Source organism: Neophocaena asiaeorientalis, unplaced genomic scaffold (assembly GCF_003031525.2).
Source record: "Neophocaena asiaeorientalis asiaeorientalis breed wild unplaced genomic scaffold, Neophocaena_asiaeorientalis_V1.1 scaffold116, whole genome shotgun sequence".
In the NCBI taxonomy this organism is placed as follows: Eukaryota; Metazoa; Chordata; class Mammalia; order Artiodactyla; family Phocoenidae; genus Neophocaena; species Neophocaena asiaeorientalis.
Window position 1 is genome coordinate 8,214,518 of NW_020174561.1, and position 25,908 is coordinate 8,240,425.

General features: G+C 40.1%; 1 protein-coding gene across 5 annotated transcripts in view; it reads right to left on the reverse strand.

Annotated features, from left to right (window-relative positions):
* ST7 (suppression of tumorigenicity 7) overlaps nucleotides 1-25,908 on the reverse strand; it is a 199,797-nt gene that overhangs the window by 113,336 nt on the left and 60,553 nt on the right. For all 5 annotated transcript variants that reach the window (XM_024757829.1, XM_024757826.1, XM_024757827.1 and 2 more), the window contains exon 2: nucleotides 5,888-5,970. In XM_024757829.1, the coding sequence (XP_024613597.1) occupies nucleotides 5,888-5,970 (83 nt within the window). The remainder of the gene's footprint in view (nucleotides 1-5,887; nucleotides 5,971-25,908) is intronic.

The window sequence follows — 25,908 nt, forward strand, 5'->3', positions numbered from 1 at the left end:
AAGATTCATTTGTCAAGAACCCAGTTACCTAGGCCTCGTAACCCTCTCCATTACTATATGACAGAAGCAGAAGGGATGATCAAGGAGCAATGGGGCTGTGGGCTGGGAGTGGAGATCCAGGTTTGCAGCTGGCCTAAGGGTGTAAATTTATCTCATCTTCACCTGCAGGGAAGGAACAAAAATCTGGCAAAGGGTTAACAAACAAGGCGCTTCCATCTGTCTTACAGACCTAAAAGCTGAATCTTTCATAAAGATGCCTAGATTCTTCCTATCCAACAAGACCTCCCCTTCTTGAATTGCATGTTCTATATATAAAACACTTCTCTCTCCTGTATCCTATAACATACTCAGAAATGCTTCAAGATTTCCACATAGCAGCACCATTGTAATTCCACAATGTAATTCCATTAAACCCATGGGAAACACAAAGGTGTCACAGCCTGAAACTGGCTATGTGTTTCCCAAGGATTAAAGTAGATGATGATATCACAGGATAGATACAGCAATGGTGGAGACTGAAGAGGAAATACGAAACTCTGGCAGTCTACTCCCAAATAGACTGCCAAATTGACACCTGCTCCAAGTCTTGAAATATATCTAGCGGTAAACAGTTTTTTGACAAGAGGGGATCTTCTAGGCTTGAAGATAAACCAAGGCAAATGGCATGGGTTATAGTAATATCCATAACATTTTTAGTTTCCTGTTAGAATCTGCAAGTATACCCTTTCCTCCATACCACTGATCCTTTCAAAGTCCCTTGCAATTCCACATGACAGAACTTCCTCCCTCCCTCCCTCCCTCCCCTTCCTTCCTTCCCTTTTTTTCTCTCTCCTTCTTTCTTTCTTCTTTTTTTCTTTCTTACTTTCTTTCTTTCTCTTTCCTTTCTTTCTTTCTCTTTCTTTCCTTTTCTTCCTTCCTTCCTTTCTTTCTTTCTTTTTCTTTCTTTCCTTCCTTCTTTCTTTCCTTTCTTTTCCTTTCTTTCTTTCTTTCTCTCCCCCACCCCTCTCTCTCTGCCCCTCCCGCCCCTTTCTTTCCTCCTGGCTCCTGCCTGTTTTGTTTAGGAACACAGAAGAGCTATAGAGTGGGTCTTGGCCTCCTGCCGCCTTGGGCCCAGCCAATCACCCCTCAGTCATCTGTTCCCCTAACCAGTTCAGGGGGGCTGTGTAAAGAACTGCTCTTCATGTCCTTCCACTCCCTTTCCTGGCCACCTATTGCCAAGGCTTTAAGACAAGAGAGGAGACAGAGAAGTGAGATTCTCTTCAAGGTCAACAGCCAGTGATCCATGCCCACCTCAGTGTCTGCGTGTTCACAGGATGAGATTTTCCACTGTAGCATTAATGACTATGGCCTGGACGGGAGGATCACTCTCCTGGGGTGAAGTCATGGGGACCACTGACAAGTGGGAAATGCCAGCCTGTGCCATGGTGCCCCAAGCTCTGTCAGATCCTCCTGGGTGGCAGCTTTCCTCTAGGCCCTTGCCCTAGAGATTCTGATTCAGTTGGTCTGGGGTGGTACTCAGAATCCATCACTTTAAACAAGCTCCCCAGATAATTCTGATACAGTCAGTTAATTCATTCACTCACTGGATCTGCGTGCATTCAACAAATATTTCTTAAGAGTCTACCCAAACATTATACAGTTGAACACAAAAACACAGATATGTTCCCAGCCTTTGTGAAGCTTCCATCACAGAGAGGATAAGACCATAAATGTCACAAATGAAATTATAAATTGTGTTAAGTGATGGTCCATGTTCTAGACTGACCAAATCTGACCTAATCCATGGCTGATTGGAAAAAGAAAAAATGTTCCCTCCAGAGACATTTGTAGTCTCCCTCCCTCCCCCTTACCTTTCTCTTTCTTTCTTTTTCTTTTCCTTCTCTCTTTATCTACCTGACCCATTTCTACGGGTCTGTTCAAAGGAATACATCAACCACTAGACAATGCTGCTACCCATCTTCCTAGTCAACATGTTTATGAGAGGCAGAATGATGCTGGGACAAAGCAGTGGAAATTTAAATTCGAGCCTTCCCTATACCTTACCTAGCAAGGTGACCTAGGCAAGTCATAAGCTTTCTGGGTGCCTGTTCCTTAGGTCTTTGCTGGCTTAAACTGGATGGCTTCTGAGGGTTCCTTCCTCCAGCCCTGCAACTGCATGATTTTCAGGTCAAGTGGAGGTCAAGTTCTTTAGATGAATGAAAAAGAGTTGAAAGGAGCCATAACAATCTTCTAGTCCCACTCCCTTACTTTTGAACAGGAGGGGATAGAGGACATGGTCAGACAGACCCAAAATTCAAATCTCACCATCTGTCTGCTATATATCCTTGGGCAATTTATTTAAATTTTGTGTCTGTTTATACTCAGAGCAGAGAGGCATTGGTTATATCAACCACTTTGAATTTCCATGAAATCAGAATTAGAATTCACTTAGAATTAAATGAAATAATACATTCAAAGTGCTCAGAACAGTACCTGGCATAGAGTGGAAACACAATAAAAGGACGTTTCATTACAACTGATTCCTATCTAATTGTCATCTCTTCTACTGCTTTTCTGAAAACAATTGTTTTACGCCTAATCCCTGAATTAATTCTTTTATTTACTATTTTAATTTTCTTTTTTCTTTTTTTTTAAAATTTATTTATTTTATTTTTGGCTGCATTGGGTCTTTGTTGCTGCGTTCGGGCTTCCTCTAGTTGTGGCGAGCGGCGGCTACTCTTCCTTGTGGTGTGCAGGCTTCTCATTGTGGTGGCTCCTCTTGTTGTGGAGCACGGGCTCTAGGCGCACAGGCTTCAGTAGTTGTGGCTCGCGGCTTCTAGAGTGCAGGCTCAGTAGTTGTGGTGTATGGGCTTAGTTGCTCCGCGGCATGTGGGATCTTCCTGGACCAGGGCTTGAACCCGTGTTCCCTGCATTGGCAGGCGAACCACTGTGCCACCAGGGAAGCCCTAATTTTCTATTTTTATTCTTGATTCTCATTTTTAAAAATATTGCTTTGGCTGCCTTTTCCCATATCTCTGTATTTAACACGCATGTGTAACACGTAGGTGTAGGAGCATGTCTATACACATGTTAATGGGGACACAGGGATCTAAGTATAAATGTCAATACAGCAGCATTTTCTCCATTCTACCAACATTTTGAGAAAATTAAGGGGAGCATTTTCTCCACATATCCACCTTACCATTCTCAAGAGCAAAAACAAAACTCAGAAATTTTTTCCACAGAAATAAACATTGCCCACAGAGGCTACCTCAAGCAGACTGGGCATGTCCTTCCTACAGCAGATAAAAGACTAAATTGGTGGGTTTGGACTGTGACAACAGGTGCAGTTCCTGTGGCTGGAACTGGGCTGAGATGAGAAAGCTTGTGCCAAGCGGCCAGACGGGGCAGCTGGAAGTTAAGCAAGGGAAGGAGGTGCCTGGAGGGGATATGGGCCCAGGAACCGTAAGGGAAGAATGACAAGTAGATGGCATAACAAACTCATTGCTGGCTTTCAACTTGTGAAATTAAGAACTAGCAGTGATATCTAGTAAAATGCACACTTCTGAGTCCTCACTTATTTTTAAACATGTTAATGTAAAAGCAGCATTTGCCAAACACATTTTATTTCTATATATGTTTGTTCAGTTAACTGATTTTTCCTTCATAGAGGAAATAGCAGGGGGGTTTTTTGTTTGTTTGTGTTTACCTCTCTTCGCCTAAGACATCACATTGCATGATCATTTCAGTCTCCAGCATAGAAATACTAAGGTCCCCAAACAAATTCCTCAGGGCCAGCCCTGCACTTTCAGTATTCACCGCCTGGCTCCCTTGACATTTGCTTAGGGGAGAGTAGTTAGGTAATTATCTCTCTGGTGCCAGGAAACAAACCACTAAGCAGTTCTATGCACACAGCTATTCTGCAAAGCACCTGACTCTTGACCTCAATGCTGTCTCTCCATGAAATGCACTTGGCAGAAAAGAACAGTGGCTGAAGAGAAAGCTCAGCCCTGGGTGCATTTCAAGGGCTAGCAAAGCTGAGTCCCCAAGGGCTGGATACCACCAGTGTCAACAATCTCTAAAGCAGGAGCCTAAAGCTATCAAGAGCTATTCCCACATGGTAGTGACTTTGTCTTCAGTACAGACCAAGAATTTTTTAATATATTATTATTTTTTTAATTTTTATTGGCGTATAGTTGATTTAAAGTGTTGTGTTTAAGTGAGAGAGTGACATGGACATATATACACTACCAAACGTAAAATAGATAGCTAGTGGGAAGCAGCCGCATAGCACAGGGAGATCAGCTTGGTGCTTTGTGACCACCTAGAGGGGTGGGATAGGGAGGGTGGGAGTGAGGGAGATGCAAGAGGGAAGAAATATGGGAACATATGTGTATGTATAAAGTATAACCCCATATTCCCTCCCTCTTGAGCCTCCCTCCCACCCCTCTAGGGCGTCACAAAGCATAGAGCTGATCTCCCGGTGCTATGCAGCAGCTTCCCACTAGTCACCCACTTTATATCTGGTAGTGTATATATGACAGACCAAGCATTTTTGAGAAGGGCTTTCAAAATCTTCACATATCAGAGGTTTTCCTTTGCTCAAAGTTTTACATTAGTCAGGAGTATCCTCTGCTTCCTAGGAATGCAGCAAGACAAATATATCATAAAACAACACGGCAGTGACCATCAGGCTTCAGCAGCTGCAGTCCACACACAGGGAGAAAGCCTCACGAGCCTGGATCTGCAAAGCTGGTCATGGTCTAAGGAAACCCCTTTATTTGGAGGAGAAGAGAAGCAAGGACATGGGACATCACCATCTCTAAGTGAGAAGGGAAAATGACTGTCAGGCTTAGCTCACCCTGCATTCTGGTAATTCATTTATAGCCTAGTGAACCCACACCAAGATACTACTAGAATAAAATCCAGACTTGCCATTTGTTCAGCAAGCTGGAAAAACAGCTGAGAACTTAACCAGAGAGGCAGTGAAGTGAGTGATAAAAGCACAGGCTCTGGTGCAAGCCAGCCTGGGTTGAAATCCTGCTCTGCCACTTGCCATCTATGTGACCTAAGATAGGTTACTTCCTATCCAGCTTATGTATTAGTAAAATGGAAACAGCACTAGCGGTTACCTCATTGTACTGTTTCTTGTCCATGTCTCTATAATAATTAGTAATCACAGCATTATGTATAGAGGGAAAAAAAGCTTTCTAAAACCTCTTTCTCCTTAAAGCTCCTTAATATAAATTTAATTATATTAGAGTGATTCCACTAGTTTAGATGGCCCCCTCTAAGGTCACTTAAATTAAAGAAAACTACTGCAGGTGCTATAACTTATTACACCTATAACTATTTTAGCACATAAGGCAATGGAGCCTTGGGGGTGACTGTCATATTGCTTTTTGACTACTGGGGATTTTTTTTTCAAGGAAGCAATAGGGAAATATATGTAAATTTTAAAAGAAAAGGAGATGAAGGGGGAAAAAGCTTAGAATTGCCACATCCATGTCAATATGTTTAAAGAAACTGAGCTATATTTCTACTGATCTTGATTATGTCCAATAATCCATTCTGAAAAGGGTAATGAAAAACATTTTAGTTTAACTGAGTCACACTTACTTTATAGTATCTTAGACATTAGAATTTGACACAGAATTATGTCTTCCTTTATTTTCCATTTTGTTTTTTCCTTCAACAAAAGCAGTATATAATTGTTTAAAAAAAATCTTTTTTCCAATATTTTAAAAACGTATAACCTGGATAGTGAAAGGTCTCTATCAGTCCCCTATCCAACATATACACACACGCAGACACTGTAAGGTGCTCTTCCAGAATTTTTTCCTGTACATATATAACGTATATATTAGTAATCAGCATGTTTTTAAATAGCAGGGATTCCACCACTTACCAAAATAAGCCCTGATATTAGTGAGGAAGTGCCTGTCAGGGCCACGTAGAACTTCGGTGTTAATGTGTTCAAAAACATGCTCACTGAAAAACAAGAGAGAGGGAGAAGAACAGAGAATGCATGAGTATGCCATCAGTAAAACCAGCTCTCATTTTCCTTTCTGGTGAAATCATTTGTTTCTGATGACAAGAATTACAATCATAGCCAAGGGCTGCTAAAATGGTTCAGCAGTACACAGGCTCGGAATACTAGATTCAAGTTATATATCCTAAAAGAAAACAACTACATACAAGAAGAAAGAGCAGCTTTTTGTTTCTGCCTCCCAAAACTATTGTTGTGAATGATTTTCATGGATTTACAGCCACTGAGGAGTCAAATCAAAGCTGGTTATTAAACTGTTAGAGAGGAACGGAAGGTACTCTAATGTTTTGTGGGACCCTCACATCAGAGTCTTTGGTGAGCCAACAAGCATATTTCAACCTTAGAACAAATGAAAAATAACTATATTAAACAGTTATTAAAGATTCTAACACTACGTTTACCCCTGAAAAAGAAAGGACGAGTTAGTATGTAAGTTAGCATATATCAGAAAAATTTTTTCAGCTAACTTACAAGGTTGTCAGACTGCTCATCAAAATAATCGTATTCAATGCAGAAAAGATGAAAGATAAGCCACTAAAAATGAATGTGTATTGTCAGACACCTTCCTGACCTGCTCCTGACACTGTACATATCAACTACATAGTTAATCTGGTTGCCCATTAAGTAAGGTCACTTATACATTTTATAAGTATATTTTAAGTCATTATTTATATCTAGAAATTGCACAAAACTTTGACTACTACCAAAACAACAACTGACCTAAAGGGTTTTTTGCATGCGTATTCACATTTCTTTACTGAATATGTTTGTGGAAGGGGATCATATCCAGTTCTGTTTTAAAATGAAGAACATTAGAAGTAGGACTTCTGGGCTTCCCTGGTGGCCCAGTGGTTGAGAGTCCGCCTGCCGATGCAGGGGACACGGGTTCGTGCCCCAGTCCGGGAAGATCCCACATGCCGCGGAGCGGCTGGGCCCGTGAGCCATGGCCGCTGAGACTGCGCGTCTGGAGCCTGTGCTCTGCAACAGGAGAGGCCACAACAGTGAGAGGCCCGCGTAGCAGGAAAAAAAAAAAAAGAAGTAGGACTTTTACGTCATTAAGGGAAAAGGCTTTTGTATTTGTCAAAGCAAAGTCACCAGCATGAACAGAGATCAGCCCAGAAAGCAAAGTCACCAACATGAACAAAGATCCTATGCTCACTCATTCAACAAATGCTTCTCTCTGTTTATGAATGAGACTGTGGACAAAAATGGAAGCATGATTCAGACACAGCTCCCACCCTCTAGAAGGTCAAAGTCTAGCTAGGAAACAGACAAGTAAACAAGCAATCACCAGACAGTTTTGATAAGTGCATAGAAGGGTTCTGTGCACAGAATTTTATGAAAACACATAAAAGGCATGCATCTCAGGCTGGGTGTCAGGAAGATGTCTGGGAGAGTAAGCAGGAGTTAACCAGACCAAAGTGGGCAGCAGGAGGAAAGGAGAGCAATGTGAGGGAAGGACGGGGCCAGCTTTGAGGCCCTGAGGAAACAGCACACAGCCTTTCCAGCTGGTTGCACGGGTTGAAGAGGGAAGGAGCTTGGGCTGTGGACCCTTCACAAAGGCACAAATGTGGAAGGATGCACTAACTCCATCCTTCCTGGTTACTGGGCATGCTCTCAGTAAACCTTCTCCCCGCCAACACCCACTTTAAATGGATTGGTTTGCCGTGACTCATGGTCTGTCATTTGCAATCACGAATCTGGACTAACACAAAGTGCTCAGTCAATAGTCACAACTTGACTAAGTGGACTCTTTCAGGGAGGTAGCGAAAAGCACAGAAGAAGCAGTCAGCCTAGGGCTGTGAGGCAAGAGGAGGTAGAGTTGAGCTGAGGTGGTTATGCTTGACCATTAAAAAAACAAACCTAAAGCTTGTAATTGACAGTCTGATTCTGAGGTGCCTAAAATTCTCAAAATTCCCCTCCTCATGCTATGAATGATCCCACATTTTCCATTATTTTTAAAAAGTCAGCAAAATAGAGTATTCACTTTGTTATTCTGTATTTATGAACATTCATATCTGTACCATATACTTTTCAGTAAGTTTCTGGGGACAAACTGAACATAGAATTCAACAAAATCCATTTCTAAAAGAAAGAGAAAAAAAGACTTGTCTGAATTTGAAGTGCTCTGGTAGCCCTGCTAACTCCCCAGCAACAAAAGCATAAAACAATAGAGGAAAAAAGATTTTCTACTGAAAATTGCTGATCGACTGGGGACAAAAGATTATAGAATGAATTGACAAGTGAAAAAAAAGAAACTATGTGAGTTTTTTAAAGAGATAAAAATAAACATTCTATACCTTTAGTTTTACTTAAGATTATATAGCTACCATAGGTAATACAAAAATTAAAACATGCTTCTCTACTATATCCAGTTATAGAAAGCTACCAAAGTTGGGAAAGAGAATGGTGGGCATTAAAAGAAATAGAGACACAAATAGAGAATGAGAAAAGTAGAAATCGAAAACATTTAGAGAGTGGGAGGTGTTCATTTAATAACCTATTAATTTTACAGTCTTACTGGGCATTCTGGCTAACATCATTAAGACATGGCATTTAGCAATTCTGAGCACAAATATCAACAATCAGTACTTGCCATTTGAATCTATCTATCTATGTGTTTAAAGTTTATAATAAAGCAATTTTACAAATTAGAGAACTTAATGCTCACTTCAGCTCTGTGAGGTCAATATTATTATTAATCTTATTTCACAGGTGGAGGCTGGGCAAAGAGCTGAACACCGGTCACCCAGCCTCCAGAGCTCAGGCTCATGGCATCAAGGGTGCAACATGAGAACGCTGCTGAAAAGCATTAAGGAACAAAGTAGCAAAAGGAAAAGAGTAGTCTTTCATTAGAAAAGGAGAGGAAGCTCTAAATAAGTGATACTGAAAGATGGATGTTTTTAACACTGTACTTATTTTTATCACTGACTGTTAAAGATAAGTCCACTGGGGCTTCCCTGGTGGCGCAGTGGTTGAGAGTCTGCCTGCCGATGCAGGGGACGCGGGTTCGTGCCCCGGTCCGGGAGAATCCCACGTGCCGCGGAGCGGCTGGACCCGTGAGCCATGGCCGCTGGGCCTGAGCGTCCAGAGCCTGTGCTCTGCAGCAGGAGGGGCCACGGCGGTGGGAGGCCCGCGTACCGCCAAAAAAAAAAAAAAAAAATGATAAGTCCACTGGGATCTTATCATCAGTGTGTGTAGCCCCAGGGTGGAAGGGCAAGAAGCCACCCCGAAGGGGAGCATCTAGTTAAAGATTCCCCCATTAAATTAGGAGGGCTGCACATTGCAAACTGGACTGCCTTAAACCTAGGAATACCTGGCCTAGTTTCATCAGGGTCACTAGCAATTATTTTTGAAAATATATGAGGGCCTTATGAAGTACCTAAAAATTAGATCAGAAAACTGTGGGGTGTGTGGTTTGAAACATAAAGTGGATATTCCTGACATCTATAGACATATCGATACTATCTCCACAGGTGCTGGAGCTAAGGAAAAACAAATTCAAAAACAAACAGTAAAGACTAATCTAGCTTTGGTAAAAATAAATTATACAATGTCCTATATCAACCTGGAAACAAAAATTAATAAGTCAGAAGGCTTTTCATCCGATCCAGATGGGCACTCTAACAGGTCACTGCTTAAAGAATACTGCATCGGTTATTCAAGGGCAGCCTCAGGGACTGTGTCATCAGGCGTTCTGAAGATGCTGAACTTTAACTTGGTACAGTCTTCGCGTTTAATTAATGAGTAAACAGGAAGAAATTAAGTACAGGTCTGAGAAGAAACTAGGTATGAGGGGTGGGTTAATGGATTGAAAACTCAGTGACCCCTCTGGATCACAGAAGAGAGGACGGAAGAATATAGTACAACAGGTCAACTGTGGAAAGTGGAGAATCACTCCCGTGAGCAGGGAACTAGAATACCGGAGGGCTTAATGAGGAGGCACTCGGAATGGCCCTGTGAGGCCCTGTCTGTGAGGAGCCAGCCCTGTTTCTGGCCCTCGTGACAGTAAGAGCCTCCTCCCGTATCCTTCAAAGCACAAACAATCCCCAAATTAGACTCCTGGAAAAGATGTTCTGTAAAACAGAGTGAGCACATAACGCTTAAGAAGTGTTTGACTCCTTAAGATATATTCCGCCTTATTCAAGCCCTTGAAAGAAGAGGTTGGGCTTCCCTGGTGGCACAGTGGTTAAGAATCCACCTGCCAGTGCAGGGGACACGGGTTTGAGCCCTGGTCCGGGAAGATCCCACATGCCACGGAACAACTAAGCCTGTGTGCCACAACTACTGAGCCTGTGCTCTAGAGCCCATGAGTCACAACTACTGAGCCCATGCACCACAACTACTGAAACCCATGCACCTAGATCTGGTGCTCCACAACAGGAGAAGCCACCGCAATGAGAAGCCCGCGCACCGCAACAAAGAGTAACCCCCACTCGCTGCAACTAGAAAAAGCCCGCGCGCAGCAACAAAGACCCAACACAGCTAAATATACATAAATAAATACAATAAAAAATAGAAAAAAAAATTTTTTTTAAAAAAGAAAGAGGTTAAGGCAGCATCAAAGACTTGGAGGTACTGACTAGATAGAACTGAATATGAAGTGTAATAAAGTCTACAACAACCAAAAATATGGGTCTGCTTTGTCCTGTGTTCCATTTAACACCTTGCTAAAATAGGGCATGTGAAGTAGAAAAAATTAGAAAGTTATAACAATTAGCAATCACTGAAAAGATTAGGACTAAAGTCCCTAGGAAGAAAGGTTAAGGAAACTACGTCTATTTAAGCTGGATGAAAAATAATAATAATAATAAAGAGATTTTGTGTAAAAGCATTATGCCTGGGAAAGAGAGCAGGGTCAGGAGACTTCGTCTCTAAATGTGAAACCAACTGCAGCATGGAGGCCCTGGGAAAGTCCCACACCTTCCCAGAGCGGTTCTGAGGCTCACATGAAACAGGCATTCCCTCAACCCTCACAGTGAGATGCAATTTATTTTCCCAAGGAGTTGACAACTTCTACCAGAGAAGTAGATAATAAGCATCCCAGGGGAAGGAAATGTTTATCTTGTTTAATTTTACTTTTTCTTCATTTCATTAGCTGATGATCATTTAAGTCAATGGTCCCAACCTGAGTTTCCAGCCTAAGTGAACTTGGAAGTAGACTCTCCCTCAGTTGAGCCTGAAGACAAGATCACAGCCTGACAGACACCTTGATTACAACCTAGTGAGACCCAGCTAAACTGTGCCTGTACTCCTGACCCACAGAAGCTGTGAGATAATAAATGTGTGCTGTTTTAAGCTGCTATATCCATGATCATTTGTTACGCACCAAATGAAACTGATAGAATCATGTATAATTCATGAAAGTGAAAATCCATGTGGACATCCAATAACTCCAGCTAACTGCAGTGAGCCCAGAAAGGGTGTTAAGATAAGCCAACTCTATCTGCTCCAAGAGTGTCTTTCTAAACTGTTCATAAATAAAATGCAACTTCAAACGCTGCTGCCATGACAGCATGTTATTCCACATGCTGACCTGTGATTGCCTTTGCTAATCCACTAATATTAAAGTAGAAGCTCAGAGGAAACTTTTTTTAAATGCGGAAACTAAGTATCTTCATTTTACCCCAGCAAATGGTCTTTTAAAAAAAAAATAGGCACATTTTAAATATACAACATTTGCATGTTTCCAAAAAAAAGTCAGTTTTACATCTGCAAAACTGCATCAGTTCAACAGAAGATTAAAAGCACACCAGGAGCACATTTTCTCATTTGTTGCTCCTGTTTCCCTTCTCCTTGCCCTTTACCCCTGGTCTCCTTGAGCTCTGATAAGGTCTCAAGCTTTATGCATCACAATTCCCTGGATAAATCCTGTGGCATTTATCCTTGAGAGGAAAAAGACATGGAAGTATATTTTTAGACCGGTTCTTAGGGCAAGAAACCCTCATAAATCATTCTGTCTACTCTTCCCTCTTACCCTTGACGTTGCCTTGGCAACTTTACAGGTATACTGTTTCTGCTTTACTGGGCATCTGGCTCTACTGAGGAGTGGAGCTGAGCACATTCTTTCTTTTCTCAGCTGTGATCTGGGAAACTATAACGAAGCAGTATTCAATCTTCATGGTTCCCTGTCCTTTGCTGGAGGGAGGCCATCTGTCAAGCTATGAAGGACTGTCCAAAGCCCAGTCACATACAAACCTTGGTAACCCAAAAGGACAAGTGAAGCAAGATCTCAGATTACCTGTTCCCTTTTATTTACAAGCAAGCTGATGTTGGGGAACTCTCGTCAAGAACAGGAGAGAGGCTTGTATAAGTCTTACATTTTTAGCTATTTAAAACATGCTTTAATTTAGGGTTGAAGTTATGAATCTTTTTGTTTCTCATCAACTGTTTAACATTAGGAAGAAAAAAGACATATTTGCCTCTAATGGGAGAAAATCTTCCCTATACTTATTCTGCAAAGAGACAGAAGCCTTGTGGAGACATGGTCCTCCAGAGTCTGGCCTCCTCTAGCCTACAAGCATTCACTGTGCCTCCATCATCCAGCATCCAGCACCCAGCATAGAGCCTGGTCCACAGGGGTACTCAATGTTTGATGACCACTGCATGCCTGCATAAGGGTAGAGGACTAGGTGATGAAGTTGTAATAACATTATCCCAGGACTTCTGATTAAAAAAACAAAAAAAACTTCCTGTATCTGGAAACAATGCGTCTTTGATGGCTCTAACCTTGTCTTCTGATCGTGTGTGTGTGTGTGTGTGTGTGTGTGTGTGTGTGTGTGTGTGTTTCTATCCCCAAAGTACTTAAAAAAGCTACTGTTCCTTCAAAGGCAAAAAACAACTTTGGTCATTCAATAAATATTGATGTTTAACGTATGTCAAACACTGTAAAATGCTGGGGATACAAAGATATATAATACATAGTTCTTGTCCTCAAGGAGCTCTGGACTTTGTGGAAGATGCAGACGTGGAACCGAACTAACAGGCAATTATTCTGAGCATTACTCTGGAAATAGAAAGTTGGTACTTCTAACTCAGCCTTGGGCTAGGGTGGGGGACAGAATGTTCATCAAGGAATGTTCCTTTGAGAAGACTGCTAAGCAGAGCCAAAGGATGTTCATTGGATCTTTGTAAAATAAGACCTGTGATCTCACATTGGTAATGCTTTGATGCTCATCTCTATGTGTTATATAAACTGGCCTTTTGTTCTTAGAGCTCAGCGGTTTGAGGAGTTAAGATGACTGGATGGCTGAGTTCCAGAAAGGTCCAGTATCACTGTAGTGAGCTATAATACACACTTCGGTAGGGTGGCTGTAACCAGTGTTGTATAAGAACACTCTCAGTGGTTCCTGTGTTCACACTGGAGGGCTCCAAAAGGCTCCTGACAGAATCTGCCATGCAAAATGTGCTTGGACTTTTCTATCATCTTGAAAAGAATATGGTCATCAGCTTCTCATTTACCCCTCCTTTACTGTAAGTTATTTTTTTTAAAAAGAAGCCTTAATGGTTTAATTTAGGAAAATTACATGTGGCAAAGTTCATTACTTAAAGGGTTAGAATAGATGTAACTACCTAAAAGCGTTCAAAATACTTGTGGCAGTCAGGTGTCTGAACAGATCATTGTTAAATCTAAGATGCATGGAAATAACTAAGAAAGGTAAGAAGAATACAAACAAGAGTAATGAATCTATAGTCTAAAACATCTTTCAGGAAATGTCCTACATTTAGTAACATTAGCTAGTTCATTCATTTATCCAAAATGTACGTGGCTTATAAAAGGTATAAGACACTGAACTACACATTGGGATTGTGAAATTAAAAAAGAACAAGACTGAGACTTGGTTTTATTCTGTTAGGATTGCTGTATTTTAGGTTTTGTTCTTAGTGCTAGGGCATCACTCTTCTTTAGGGAGTGGGGTTTTCCAAGGTGTAGCCATTCTGTGGTCCTACTGAAGGCTAAGGTGTGCAGTGAGGCCTGATTTTAAAAAATGGGACATTGAGATTGGTTCAAGGTTGTGGAGTAGAAGAATGTGCTCTCACTCCCTCTTGCGAGAACACTGGAATCACAACTAACTGCTGAACAATCATTGACAGGAAGACACTGGAACTCATCAAAAAAGATACCCCACATCCAAAGACAAAGGAGAAGACACAGTGAGATGGTAGGAGGGGCGCAATCACAGTAAAATCAAATCCCATAACTGTCGGGTGGGTGACTAACAAACTGGAGAACACTTATACCACAGAAGTCCATGCACTGGAGTGAAGGTTCTAAGCCCCACATCAGGCTTTTGAACCTGAGGGTCCAACAACGGGAGGAAGAATTCCTAGAGAATTACACTTTGAAGCCTAGTGACATTTGACTTCAACAGGACTGGGGGGAAACAGAGACTCCACACTTGGAAGGCACACACAAAGTAGTGTGTGCATCAGGACCCAGGGAGAGGAGCAGTGACCCCAGGGGAGACTGAACCAGACCTACCTGCTATGTTGGAGGGCCTCCTGCAGAGGCGGAGGGTGGGGGCTGTGGCTCACTGTGGGGTCAAGGACACTGGCAGAAGTTCTGGGAAGCACTCCTTGGCGGGAGCCTTACCAGAGTCCGATATTAGCCCCACCAAAGAGCCTGGGTAGGCTCCACTGTTGGGTTGCCTCAGGCCAAACAACCAACAGGGAGGCAACCCAGCCCCACCCATCAGCAGACAAGCAGATTAAAGTTTTACTGAGCTCTGCACACCATAGCAACACCCAGCTCAACCTATCACCAGTCCCTCCCATCAAGAAACTTGTACAAGGCACTTATATAGCCTAATCCAACAGAGGGCAGACAGCAGAAGCAAGAAGAACTACACTCCTGCAGCCTGTGGAACAAACAACACATTCACAGAAAGACAGACAAGATGAAAATGCAGAGTGCTATGTACCAAATGAAGGAAAATGATAAAACCCCAGAAAAACAACTAAGTGAAGTGGAGATAGACAACTTTCCAGGAAAGAATTCAGAATAATGATAGCGAAGATGATCCAGGACCTCGGAAAAAGAATGGAGGCAAAGATCGAGAAGAAGCAAGAAACGTTTAACAAACACCTATGAGAATTAAACAACAAACAAACAAACATGAACAAAACAATAACTAAAATGAAAAATACACTAGAAGGAATCAATAGCAAAATAAATGAGGCAGAAGAACGGATAAGTGAACTGGAAGACAGAACAGTGGAATTCACTGCTGCAGAACAGAATAAAGAATGAAAAGAAATGAAGACAGCCTAAGAGACCTCTGGGACAACATTAAACGCAAAAACATTTGCATTATAGGGGTCCCAGAAGGAGAAGAGAGAGAGAAAGGACCCAAGAAAATATTCGAAGAGATTATAGTCAAAAATTTCCCTAACAAGGGAAGGGAAATAGCCACCGAAGTCCAGGAAGTGCAGAGAGTCCCATACTGGATAAACCCAAGAAGAAACATGCCAAGACACATAGTAATCAAGTTGGCAAAAATTAAAGACAAAGAAAAATTATTGAAAGCCCCAAGGGAAAAACGACAAATAACATACAAGGGAACTCCCATAAGGTTAACAGCTGATTTCTCAGCAGAAACTCTACAAACCAGAAGGGAGTGTCATGACATATTTAAAGTGACGAAAGGGAAGAACCTACAACCAAGATTACTCTACCCAGCAAGGACCTCATTCAGATTCGACAGATAAATCAAAAGCTTTACGGACAGGCAAAAGCTAAGAGAATTCAGCACCACCAAACCAGCTCTACAACAAATGCTAAAGGAACTTCTCTAAGTGGGAAACACAAGAGAAAAAAAGGACCTACAAAAACAAACCCAGAAAAATTAAGAAAATGGTAATAGGAACATACATATCGATAATTACCTTAAACGTGAATGGATTAAATGCTCCAACCAAAAGACACAGGCTCACTGAATGAATACAAAAACAAGAAGCATATATATGCTGTCTACAAGAGACCCACTTCAGACCTAGGGACACATACAGACTTAAAGTGAGGGGATGGAAAAAGATATTCCATGCAAATGGAAATCAAAAGAAAGCTGGAGTAGCCATACTCATATCAGAAAATATAGACTTTAAAAGAAAGAATGTTACAAGAGACAAGGAAGGACACTACATAATGATCAAGGGATCAATCCAAGAAGAAGATATAACAAATATAAATATATATGCACCCAACATAGGAGCACCTCAATACATAAGGCAACTGCTAACAGCTATAAAAGAGGAAATTGACAGTAACACAATAATAGTGGGTGACTTTAACACCTCTCTTACACCAAAGGACAGATCGTCCAAACAAAATTAATAAGGAAACACAAGCTTTAAATGACACAATAGACCAGACAGATTTAATTGATATTTATAGGACATTCCATCCAAAAACAACAGAACACACTTTCTTCTCAAGTGCACATGGAACATTCTCCAGGATAGATCACATCTTGGGTCACAAATCCAGCCTCAGTAAATTTAAGAAAATTGAAATCATATCAAGCATCTTTTCTGACCACAATGTTAGAGATTAGTAATCCATTACAGGGAAAAACTTAAAAAAAAAAAAAAATGGAGGCTAAACAATACGTTACTAAACAACCAACAGATCACTGAAGAAATCAAAGAGGAAATGAAAAAATACCTAGAGACAAATGACAACGAAAACACGATGATCGAAAACCTGCTGGATGCAGCAAAAGCAGTTCTAAGAGGGAAATTTATAGCAATACAAGCCTACCTCAAGAAACAAGAAAAATCTCAAATAAACAATCTAACCTTACACCTAAAGGAACTAGAGAAAGAAGAACAAACAAAACCCAATGTTAGCAGAAGGAAAGAAATCATAAAGATCAGAGCAGAAACAAATGAAATAGAAACAAAGAAAACAATAGCAAAGATCACTAAAACTAAAAGCTGGTTCTTTGAGAAGATAAACAAAACTGGTAAACCATTAGCCAAACTCATCAAGAAAAAGAGAGAGAGGATTCAAATCAATAAAATTAGAAATGAAAAAGAAGACACCGCAGACACCGCAGAAATACAAAGCATCCTAAGAGATTACTACAAGCAACTCTATGCCAATAAAATGGACAACCTGGAAGAAATGGACAAATTCTTAGAAAGGTTTAACCTTCCAAGACTGAACCAGGAAGAAACAGAAAATATGAACAGACCAATCATAAGCAATGAAACTGAAACTGTGATTAAAAATCTTCCAACAAAATAAAGTTCAGGACCGCATGGCTTCACAGGCAAATTTGATCAAACATTTAGAGAAGAGCTAACATACATCCTTCTCAAACTCATCCAAAAAATTGCAGAGGAAGGAACACTCCCAAACTCATTCTATGAGGCCACCATCACCCTGATACCAAAACCAGACAAAGATATTATAAAAAAAAGAAAATTACAGACCAATATCACTGATGAATATAGATGCAGAAATCCTCAACAAAATACTAGCAAACAGGATCCAACAACACATTAAAAGGATCATACACCATGATCAAGTGGGATTTATCCCAGGGATGCAAGCATTCTTCAATATACACAAATCAATCAATGTGATACACCATATTAACAAATTGAAGAATAAAAACCATATGATCATCTCAGTAGATGCAGAAAAAGCTTTTGACAAAATTCAACACCTATTTATCATAAAAACTCTCCAGAAAGTGGGCATAGAGGGAACCTACCTCAACATATTAAAGGCCATATATGACAAACCCACAGCAAACATCATTCTCAATGGTGAAAAACTGAAAGCATTTCCTCTAAGATCAGGAACGAGACAAGGATGTCCACTCTCACCCCTATTATTCAACATAGTTTTGGAAGTCCTAGCCATGGCAATGAGAGAAGAAAAAGAAATAAAAGGAATCCAAATTGGAAAAGAAGAAGTAAAACTGTCACTGTTTGCAGATGACATGATACTATACATAGAGAATCCTAAAGATGCCACAAGAAAACTGCTAGAGCTAATCAATGAATTTGGTAAAGTAGCAGGATACAAAGTTAATGCACAGAAATCTCTTGCATTCCTACACACTAATGATGAAAAATATGAAAGAGAAATTAAGGAAACACTCCCATTTACCACTGCAACAAAAAGAATAAAATACCTAGGAATAAATCTACCTAGGGAGACAAAAGGTCTGTGTGCAGAAAACTGTAAGACACTGATGAAAGAAATTCAAGATGATACAAACCCATGGAGAGGTATACCATGTTCTTGGATTGTAAGAATCAATATTGTGAAGATGACTACACTACCCAAAGCAATCTACAGATTCAATGCAATCCCTATCAAATTATCAATGGCATTTTTTACAGAACTAGAACAAAAAATTTTACGATTTGTACGGAGGCACAAAAGTCCCCAAAAAGCCAAAGCAGTCTTGAGGGAAAAAACGGAGCTGGCAGAATCAGGCTCCCGGACTTCAGACTATACTACAAAGCTACAGTAATCAAGGCAATACGGTACTGGCCCAAAAACAGAAATATAGATCAATGGAACAGGATAGAAAGCCCAGAGATAAACCCATGCACCTATGGTCAACTAATCTATGACAAAGAAGGCAAGGATATACAATGGAGAAAAGACAGTCTCTTCAATAAGTGGTGCTGGGAAAACTGGACAGGTACATGTAAAAGAATGAAATTAGAACACTCCCCAACACCATACACAGAAATAAACTCAAAATGGATTCGAGACCTCAGTGTAAGACCAGACACTATAAAACTCTTAGAGGAAAGCATAGGAAAAACACTCTTTGACATAAATCACAGCAAGATCTTTTTTGATCCATCTCCTAGAGTAATGGAAATAAAAGCAAAAATAAACAAATGGGACCTAATGAAACTTAAAAGCTTTTGCAAAGCAGAGGAAACTACAAACAAGACGAAAAGACAATCCTCAGAATGGGGGAAAATAGTTGCAAATGAATCAACGGACAAAGTATTAATCTCCAAAATACATAAACAGCTCATGCTGCTCAATATTAAAAAAGCAAACAACCCAATGTAAAAATGGGCAGAAGACGTAAATAGACATTTCTCCAAAGAAGACATACAGATGGCCAAGAAGAACATGAAAAGCTGCTCAACATCACTAACTATTAGAGAAATGCAAATTAAAACTACAATGAGGTATCACTTCACATCAGTTAGAATGGGCATCATCAGAAAATCTACAAACAACTGATTCTGGAGAGGGTGTGGAGAAAAAGGAACCCTCTTGCACTGTGTGTGGGAATGTAAATTGATACAGCCACTATGGAGAACAGTATGGAGGTTCCTTAAAAAACTAAAAATAGAATTACCATATGACCCAGCAATCCCACTACTGGGCATATACCCAGAGAAAAGCATAATTCCAAAAGACACATGCAACCCAATGTTCATTGCAGCACTATTTACAATAGCCAGGTCATGGAAGCAACCTAAATGCCCGACAGATGAATGGATAAAGAAGGTGTGGTACATATATGCAATGGAATATTACTCAGCCATAAAAAAGGAACGAAACTGGGACATTTGTAGAGATGTGGATGAATCTAGAGACTGTCATACAGAGTGAAGTAAGTCAGAGAAAAACAAATATCGTATATTAACACATATATGTGGAACATAGAAAAATGGTACAGATGAACTTGTCTGCAGGGCAGAAATTGAGACACAGATGTAGAGAACAAACATATGGACACCAAGGGGGGCAAGTGGTGGGGGGGCTGGATGGTGGTGGTGGGATGAATTGGGAGATTGGGATTGACATATATATACTAATATGTATAAAATGGATAACTAATAAGAACCTGCTGTATAAAAAATTAATTAAATAAAATTTGAAAATTAAAAAACAAAAATAATGAGACTGACCTTGAGACAGGAAAATAGGATGCCCACACATATAACACAGGACACAATAAGAAACATATCAGAAGAGAGGTACAGATAAAATCTAAAGGAATAAAATATTGCTTCCAGCTATAAGGATCAGAGAAGCTTAATGAATGAGATGTCCTTCCTTCTGGTCTTTGAAAGAAGGATAAGCTTTGAGCATGAGGTTTGAGAGGAGAAAAGAGAGTGTATGGACTCCAGACAGATATTACAACACACACAAAGAAACTGGGTTGCAGTACAAGGCAGATGAGAAGCAGTGGGAGAGAATGTTGGCTCAAATGCCAGGCCGAGAAAATCAGACTTTACATCGCAGACAGTGAGAACATACTCACCATTCATGAACAGAGATGTGAGCAAGACAGATGTGTCTGGGAGTAATGAAACAGTATGTAAAATGTATAGCTTTAGGAGTTACTCTAGAGGGGAGCTCCTATAATACCACTAGGGTGGGCAGTTGTGCATATCAGATGCTGCAGACATAAATTCAACGGGATTTGGCTCTCAACAATGTGACATACAGAGTAAGATTTTAGAGAATGTTGGCAAAGTGGGGCCAACGTCAAATGGCAAGTGATTAAAGACAGTTAGTGAGTGGTAAGGGAATTATGGCAGCAAGCACGGGCTACCTCTACAGGAAGTCTGGCAGGAAAAAAAAGAAGAGAGTTTATCGTTAAGTGACGTAAGTTAAAAGAAAATATAAATAGCATCTTATGAGTTAGTAAGTGAACTAGGAATAAAACTCAAACCTTTATTCTACTGCAATAAGATTAGCTTGCCCAAGAAATCCAATACTGGTTCATTCTTATACCAAACTTTTAAAGATATATGGTTAATCGTTAGAAATGTGTCTACTTTTTCTCAGATTTTTTTTTATATGTCTTAAAGAATAATTAAAACAGTGTGAAGCACTTTAATTGAAATGATTCTGAACCTAACAATTACACTTATGTACATTCCTGTTTTATCATTTGGGATTAAACAACAAAACAAAAATAAATTATCTTCTATTTATTCTGATTTTTGCACTTTCTAATAATTTCCTTGCTCTGCTTTGAAACCCTCTGCTAACTTATAGCTGAAGAGTTTGCTCAAACGAAGACCATAGTTTGGGCCAGAGAAGCAACTATAGGCCACAGGGTAGTAAAATTCAAATCTGACTTTTAAGTTACGTGTTTCTTTCTATTATATTCCATTATATTAGTTCAATGATTAATCTACTTCTCTTTTGAGTGAAAAGCTGCCCCACAACAGAAGGTCTGCTGGAACCTATGTTAGGCTGTTTCCTTTTGGGTGAGGATGCATAACCCACAGAGTTAAGAAGCCACAGGGGAAACCACTAGACAGACCAATGTTTAGTATTCAGCTGCTCCAACTGCCTAATCCCAAATAAGCCCTTGGACTCATTATTTTCAATCCCAGTAACTAGATTTGGCTTTGCATTTGCATCAAATGACTGGTTATTATTCCAGAGGGCACTTAAAATTATCTCCCCAGGTTCAGGGCTGGCAGCAAATTATAAGTAGTAAATCACAAATGAACCCAGCTTTAAGTAATGTCTACAGGTGGCAGTCAATGGAAACGGGAACACTGGTATTTCCAAATACTGTTAAGCCAGTTTTTAAAAATCAAATCTATTAAAAGATGCATCTAAATTCCAGATGCCCTATGTTGTCCCTAATACAAATGCTCCCAATGCCTGTGGATGGCCTTTCATTCCCTTCCAAATCTATTCTTACTGTCTCAAATAGTTTTCAGACATTGTCAGCCCTCACTGTGTATGACCCATTCATCTATAATGTAAAAAGGCAGAAAGAAAGAAATCTGCATGTTTTAATTAGCAATTGTTTAATGCCTAGTTCCTTAGGACCCAGCAGTTTACCTACAGGTGGATTGGTAGTGGTTAAAACCCAGGGTTAATGAGGCCACAGTCCTGGGTCTGAATGAGTCTGTGAACCTCATACCAAGAAATACTGTGCCACAAACTCAGAGGGCACCTCAGCCAGCTGTATTATAAATGGGTACTACCAGTTGGAGGCCAACCATCACATTACTATAAAATAGCCACATTTTAAAAGGAAAAAAATGGATTAATTTTCAAGGTTATTTTTCTAAAACATTTTTAAAAACAAAATTTTTTAAAAAAATCTCCCTCCCTACCCTGCCAAAGAAAGAAAAGAAAAGAAAAACCAGCACTCACAGCACTGCTAATGAAAACCTGCACAGGCTAAGTTTTTCTTAGGAATAATTGCTAGATAAAATCATGCAAACTGACATGCACAAAGAAATATTTAATATAACTACTCAGTAAGCAAGTACGTAAGTGATTTGCAAAAGTGCCATTTCCAGTATAAATCAGATCATTATCAGCAAGATATCTAACATCATCATTATGGGGACAAAAAAAGTGCCGTATCATGCCATACTTTTATTTTAAATGCTTATCTCAGTTAAACAAAGTATACGGAGAACGGCTGACTAATATTTACTCAGAAGATGTACTGAAAGCTATTATGTGTTAGGCACTGTTTTAGGTGTTTAACATGTATCTTTAATCATTTGATCCCCCCCCCCCACAGGCGTGCAAAGTACATTATTACCCCCATTCTCACCCAAGGACATGCAGCTATGAGCTGAAGGTTGATCTGAACATGACTCTACCAGACCCCAAAGCCTATGCTCTTTCCCCTTGGGGGCATACCTTTCTTTGGGGTAAATGATACCATATTTGGGGAGATAAAACAGAAATGCCCAAGTTTAAAATCTGCTGTTTGAGGTTTCCAATGTTATTGCCTCTTTTGAAATGACAATGTGGCACTTGCTCCAGACCCTGTGGCTGGGCTCAGGGAGCCCTCTGGGACCTGAGAGCAAAGGACTGCCCTAAACCACAGCCTCAGTCAGGGGCATGGAGGCCGTGAGATGACTTCCTCCTGAGTTGAGGGTGAGAGGGAAGGTGGCTGATTACTGAGCCATTCATTACCACACAAACCTCATGTTGAATGACCCTGACTCTTTCTCAAGACTATCATTAGCAATGAAGAATGATGTCTGCACATTCTGGTGCATTCTATTCTATATTCTATTTTATTATGTATCTTGTCCATTTTAATTACTATGGGTCAAGATAAAAATCCATAACCAGATTTTTCACAAAGAGGCAGCACCATCTAATGCTCAGGGCATAAACATGGACATTAGTAGATCTGGCTCCTTTCTCTGATTCTTTGTTAGGCACCATTCATCCTTCTTCATTTAAAATTGCAGTGTGCTGTCACTGTTTGCAGATGACACGATACTATACATAGGAAATCCTAAAGATGCCACCAGAAAACTATTAGAGCTAATCAATGAATTTGGTAAAGCTGCAGTATACAAAAGTAATGCACAGAAATCTCTTGCATTCCTATACACTAACAATGAAAGGGCAGAAAGAGAAATCAAGGAAACAATCCCATTCACCATTGCAGCAAAAAGAATAAAATACCTAGGAATAAACCTAAGGAGGCAAAAGACATGTACACAGAAAACTATGAGACACTAGTGAAAGAAATCAAAAATGACACAAACAGATGGAGAGATATACCATGTTCTTGGATTGGAAGAATCAATATTGTAAAAATGACTACACTACCCAAAGCAATCTACAGAGTCAATGCAATCCTTATCAAATTACCAATGGCATTTTTTACAGAACTAGAACAAAAAATTTTACAATTTGTATGGAAACACAAAAGACTCCAAAAAGCCAAAGCAATCTTCAGAAAGAAAAATAGAGCTGCAGGAATCAGGCTCCCTGACTTCACACTATACTACAAAGCTACAGTAATCAAGACAGTATGGTACTGGCACAAAAATAGAAATATAGATCAATGGAACAGGATAGAAAGCCCAGAGATAAACCCACACACCTATGGTCACCTAATCTATGACAAAGGTGTCAAAAATACACAATAGAGAAAAGGCAGCCTCTTCAATAAGTGGTGCTGGGAAAACTGGACAGCTACATGTAAAAGAATGAAATTACAACACGCCCTAATACCATACACAAAAATAAACTCAAAATGAATTAAAGACCTAAATATAAGGCCAGACATTATAAAACTCTTAGACTAAAACATAGGCAGAAAACTCTCTTACATAAATCACAGCAACATCTTTTTTGACACACCTCCTAGAGTAATGAAAGTTAAAACAAAAGTAAACAAATGGGACCCAATGAAACTTAAAAACTCTTGCACAGCAAAAGAAACCATAAACAAGAAGAAAAGACAACCCTAAGGATGAGAGAAAATATTTGCAAATGAAGCAATGGACAAAAGATTAATCTCCAAAATATACAAGCAGCTCATACAGCTCAACATCAAAAAAACAAACAACCCAATCAAAAAATGGGTAGAAGACCTAAATAGACATTTCTCCAAAGAAGACATACAGATGGCCAACAAACACATGGAAAGGTGCTCAACATCACTAATTATTAGAAAAATCAAAACTACCATGCAGGGCTTCCCTGGTGGCGCAGTGGTTAAGAATCTGCCTGCCAACACAGGGAACAGGGGTTCGAGCGCTGATCTGGGAAGATCCCACATGCCGGGGAGCAACTGAGCCCGTGCACCACAACTACTGAGCCTGCACGCCTAGAGCCCGTGCTCCACAACAAGAGAAGCCACTGCACTGAGAAGCCCATGTACTGCACAAACAGTAGCCCCCGCTCGCCGCAACTAGAGAAAGTCCACATGCAGCAACAAAGACTGAACACAGACAAAAAGGAAAATAAAAAACTGCAATGAGGTATCACCTCACACCTGTCAGAATGGCCATCATCAAAAAATCTACAAACAGTAAATGCTGGAGAGGGCGAAGAGAAAAGGAAACCCTAATACACTGTTGGTGGGAATGTAAATTGATACAGCCACTATGGAAAACAGTATGGAGGTTCCTTAAAAAACTGAAAATAGAACTACCATATGATGCAGCAATCCCACTACTGGGCATATACCCTGAGAAAACCGTAATTCAAAAAAACACATGCACCAGAGGGCAGACAGCAGAAGCAAGAAGAACTACACTCCTGCAGCCTGTGGAACAAAAACCACATTCACAGAAAGACAAACAAGATGAAAAGGCAGAGGGCTATGTACCAGATGAAGGAACAAGATAAAACCCCAGAAAAACAACTAAATGAAGTTGAGATAGGCAACCTTCCAGAAAAAGAATTCAGAATAATGACAGTGAAGATGATACAGGACCTCAGAAAAAGAATGAAGGCAAAGATCGAGAAGATGCAAGAAATGTTTAACAAAGAACTAGTAGAGTTAAAGAACAAACTATCAGAGGTGAACAATACAATAATTGAAATGAAAAATTCACTAGAAGGAATCAATAACAGAATAACTGAGGCAGAAGAACGGATAAGTGACCTGGAAGATAGAGTGGGGGAATTCACTGCCACAGAACAGAATAAAGAAAAAAAAGATGAAAAGAAATGAAGACAACCTAAGTGACCTCTAGGACAACATTAAATGCAACAATATTCACATTATGGGGGTCCCAGAAGGAGAAGAGAGAAAGAAAGGACCCGAGAAAATATTTGAAGAGATTATAGTCGAAAACTTCCCTAACATGGGAAAGGAAATAGCCATCGAAGTCCAGGAAGCACAGAGAGTCCCAGGCAGGATAAACCCAAGGAGAAACAGGCCAAAACACATGGTAATCAAATTGGCAAAAATTAAAGACAAAGAAAAATTACTGAAAGCAACAAGGGAAAAATGACAAAAAACATACAAGGGAACTCCGTTAAGCTTAATAGCTGACTTCTCAGCAGAAACACTACGAGCCAGAAGGGAGTGGCATAATATATTTAAAGTGATGAAAGGGAAGAACCTACAATCAAGATTACTCTACCCAGCAAGGATCTCATTCAGATTTGGCAGAGAAATCAAAAGCTTTACAGACAA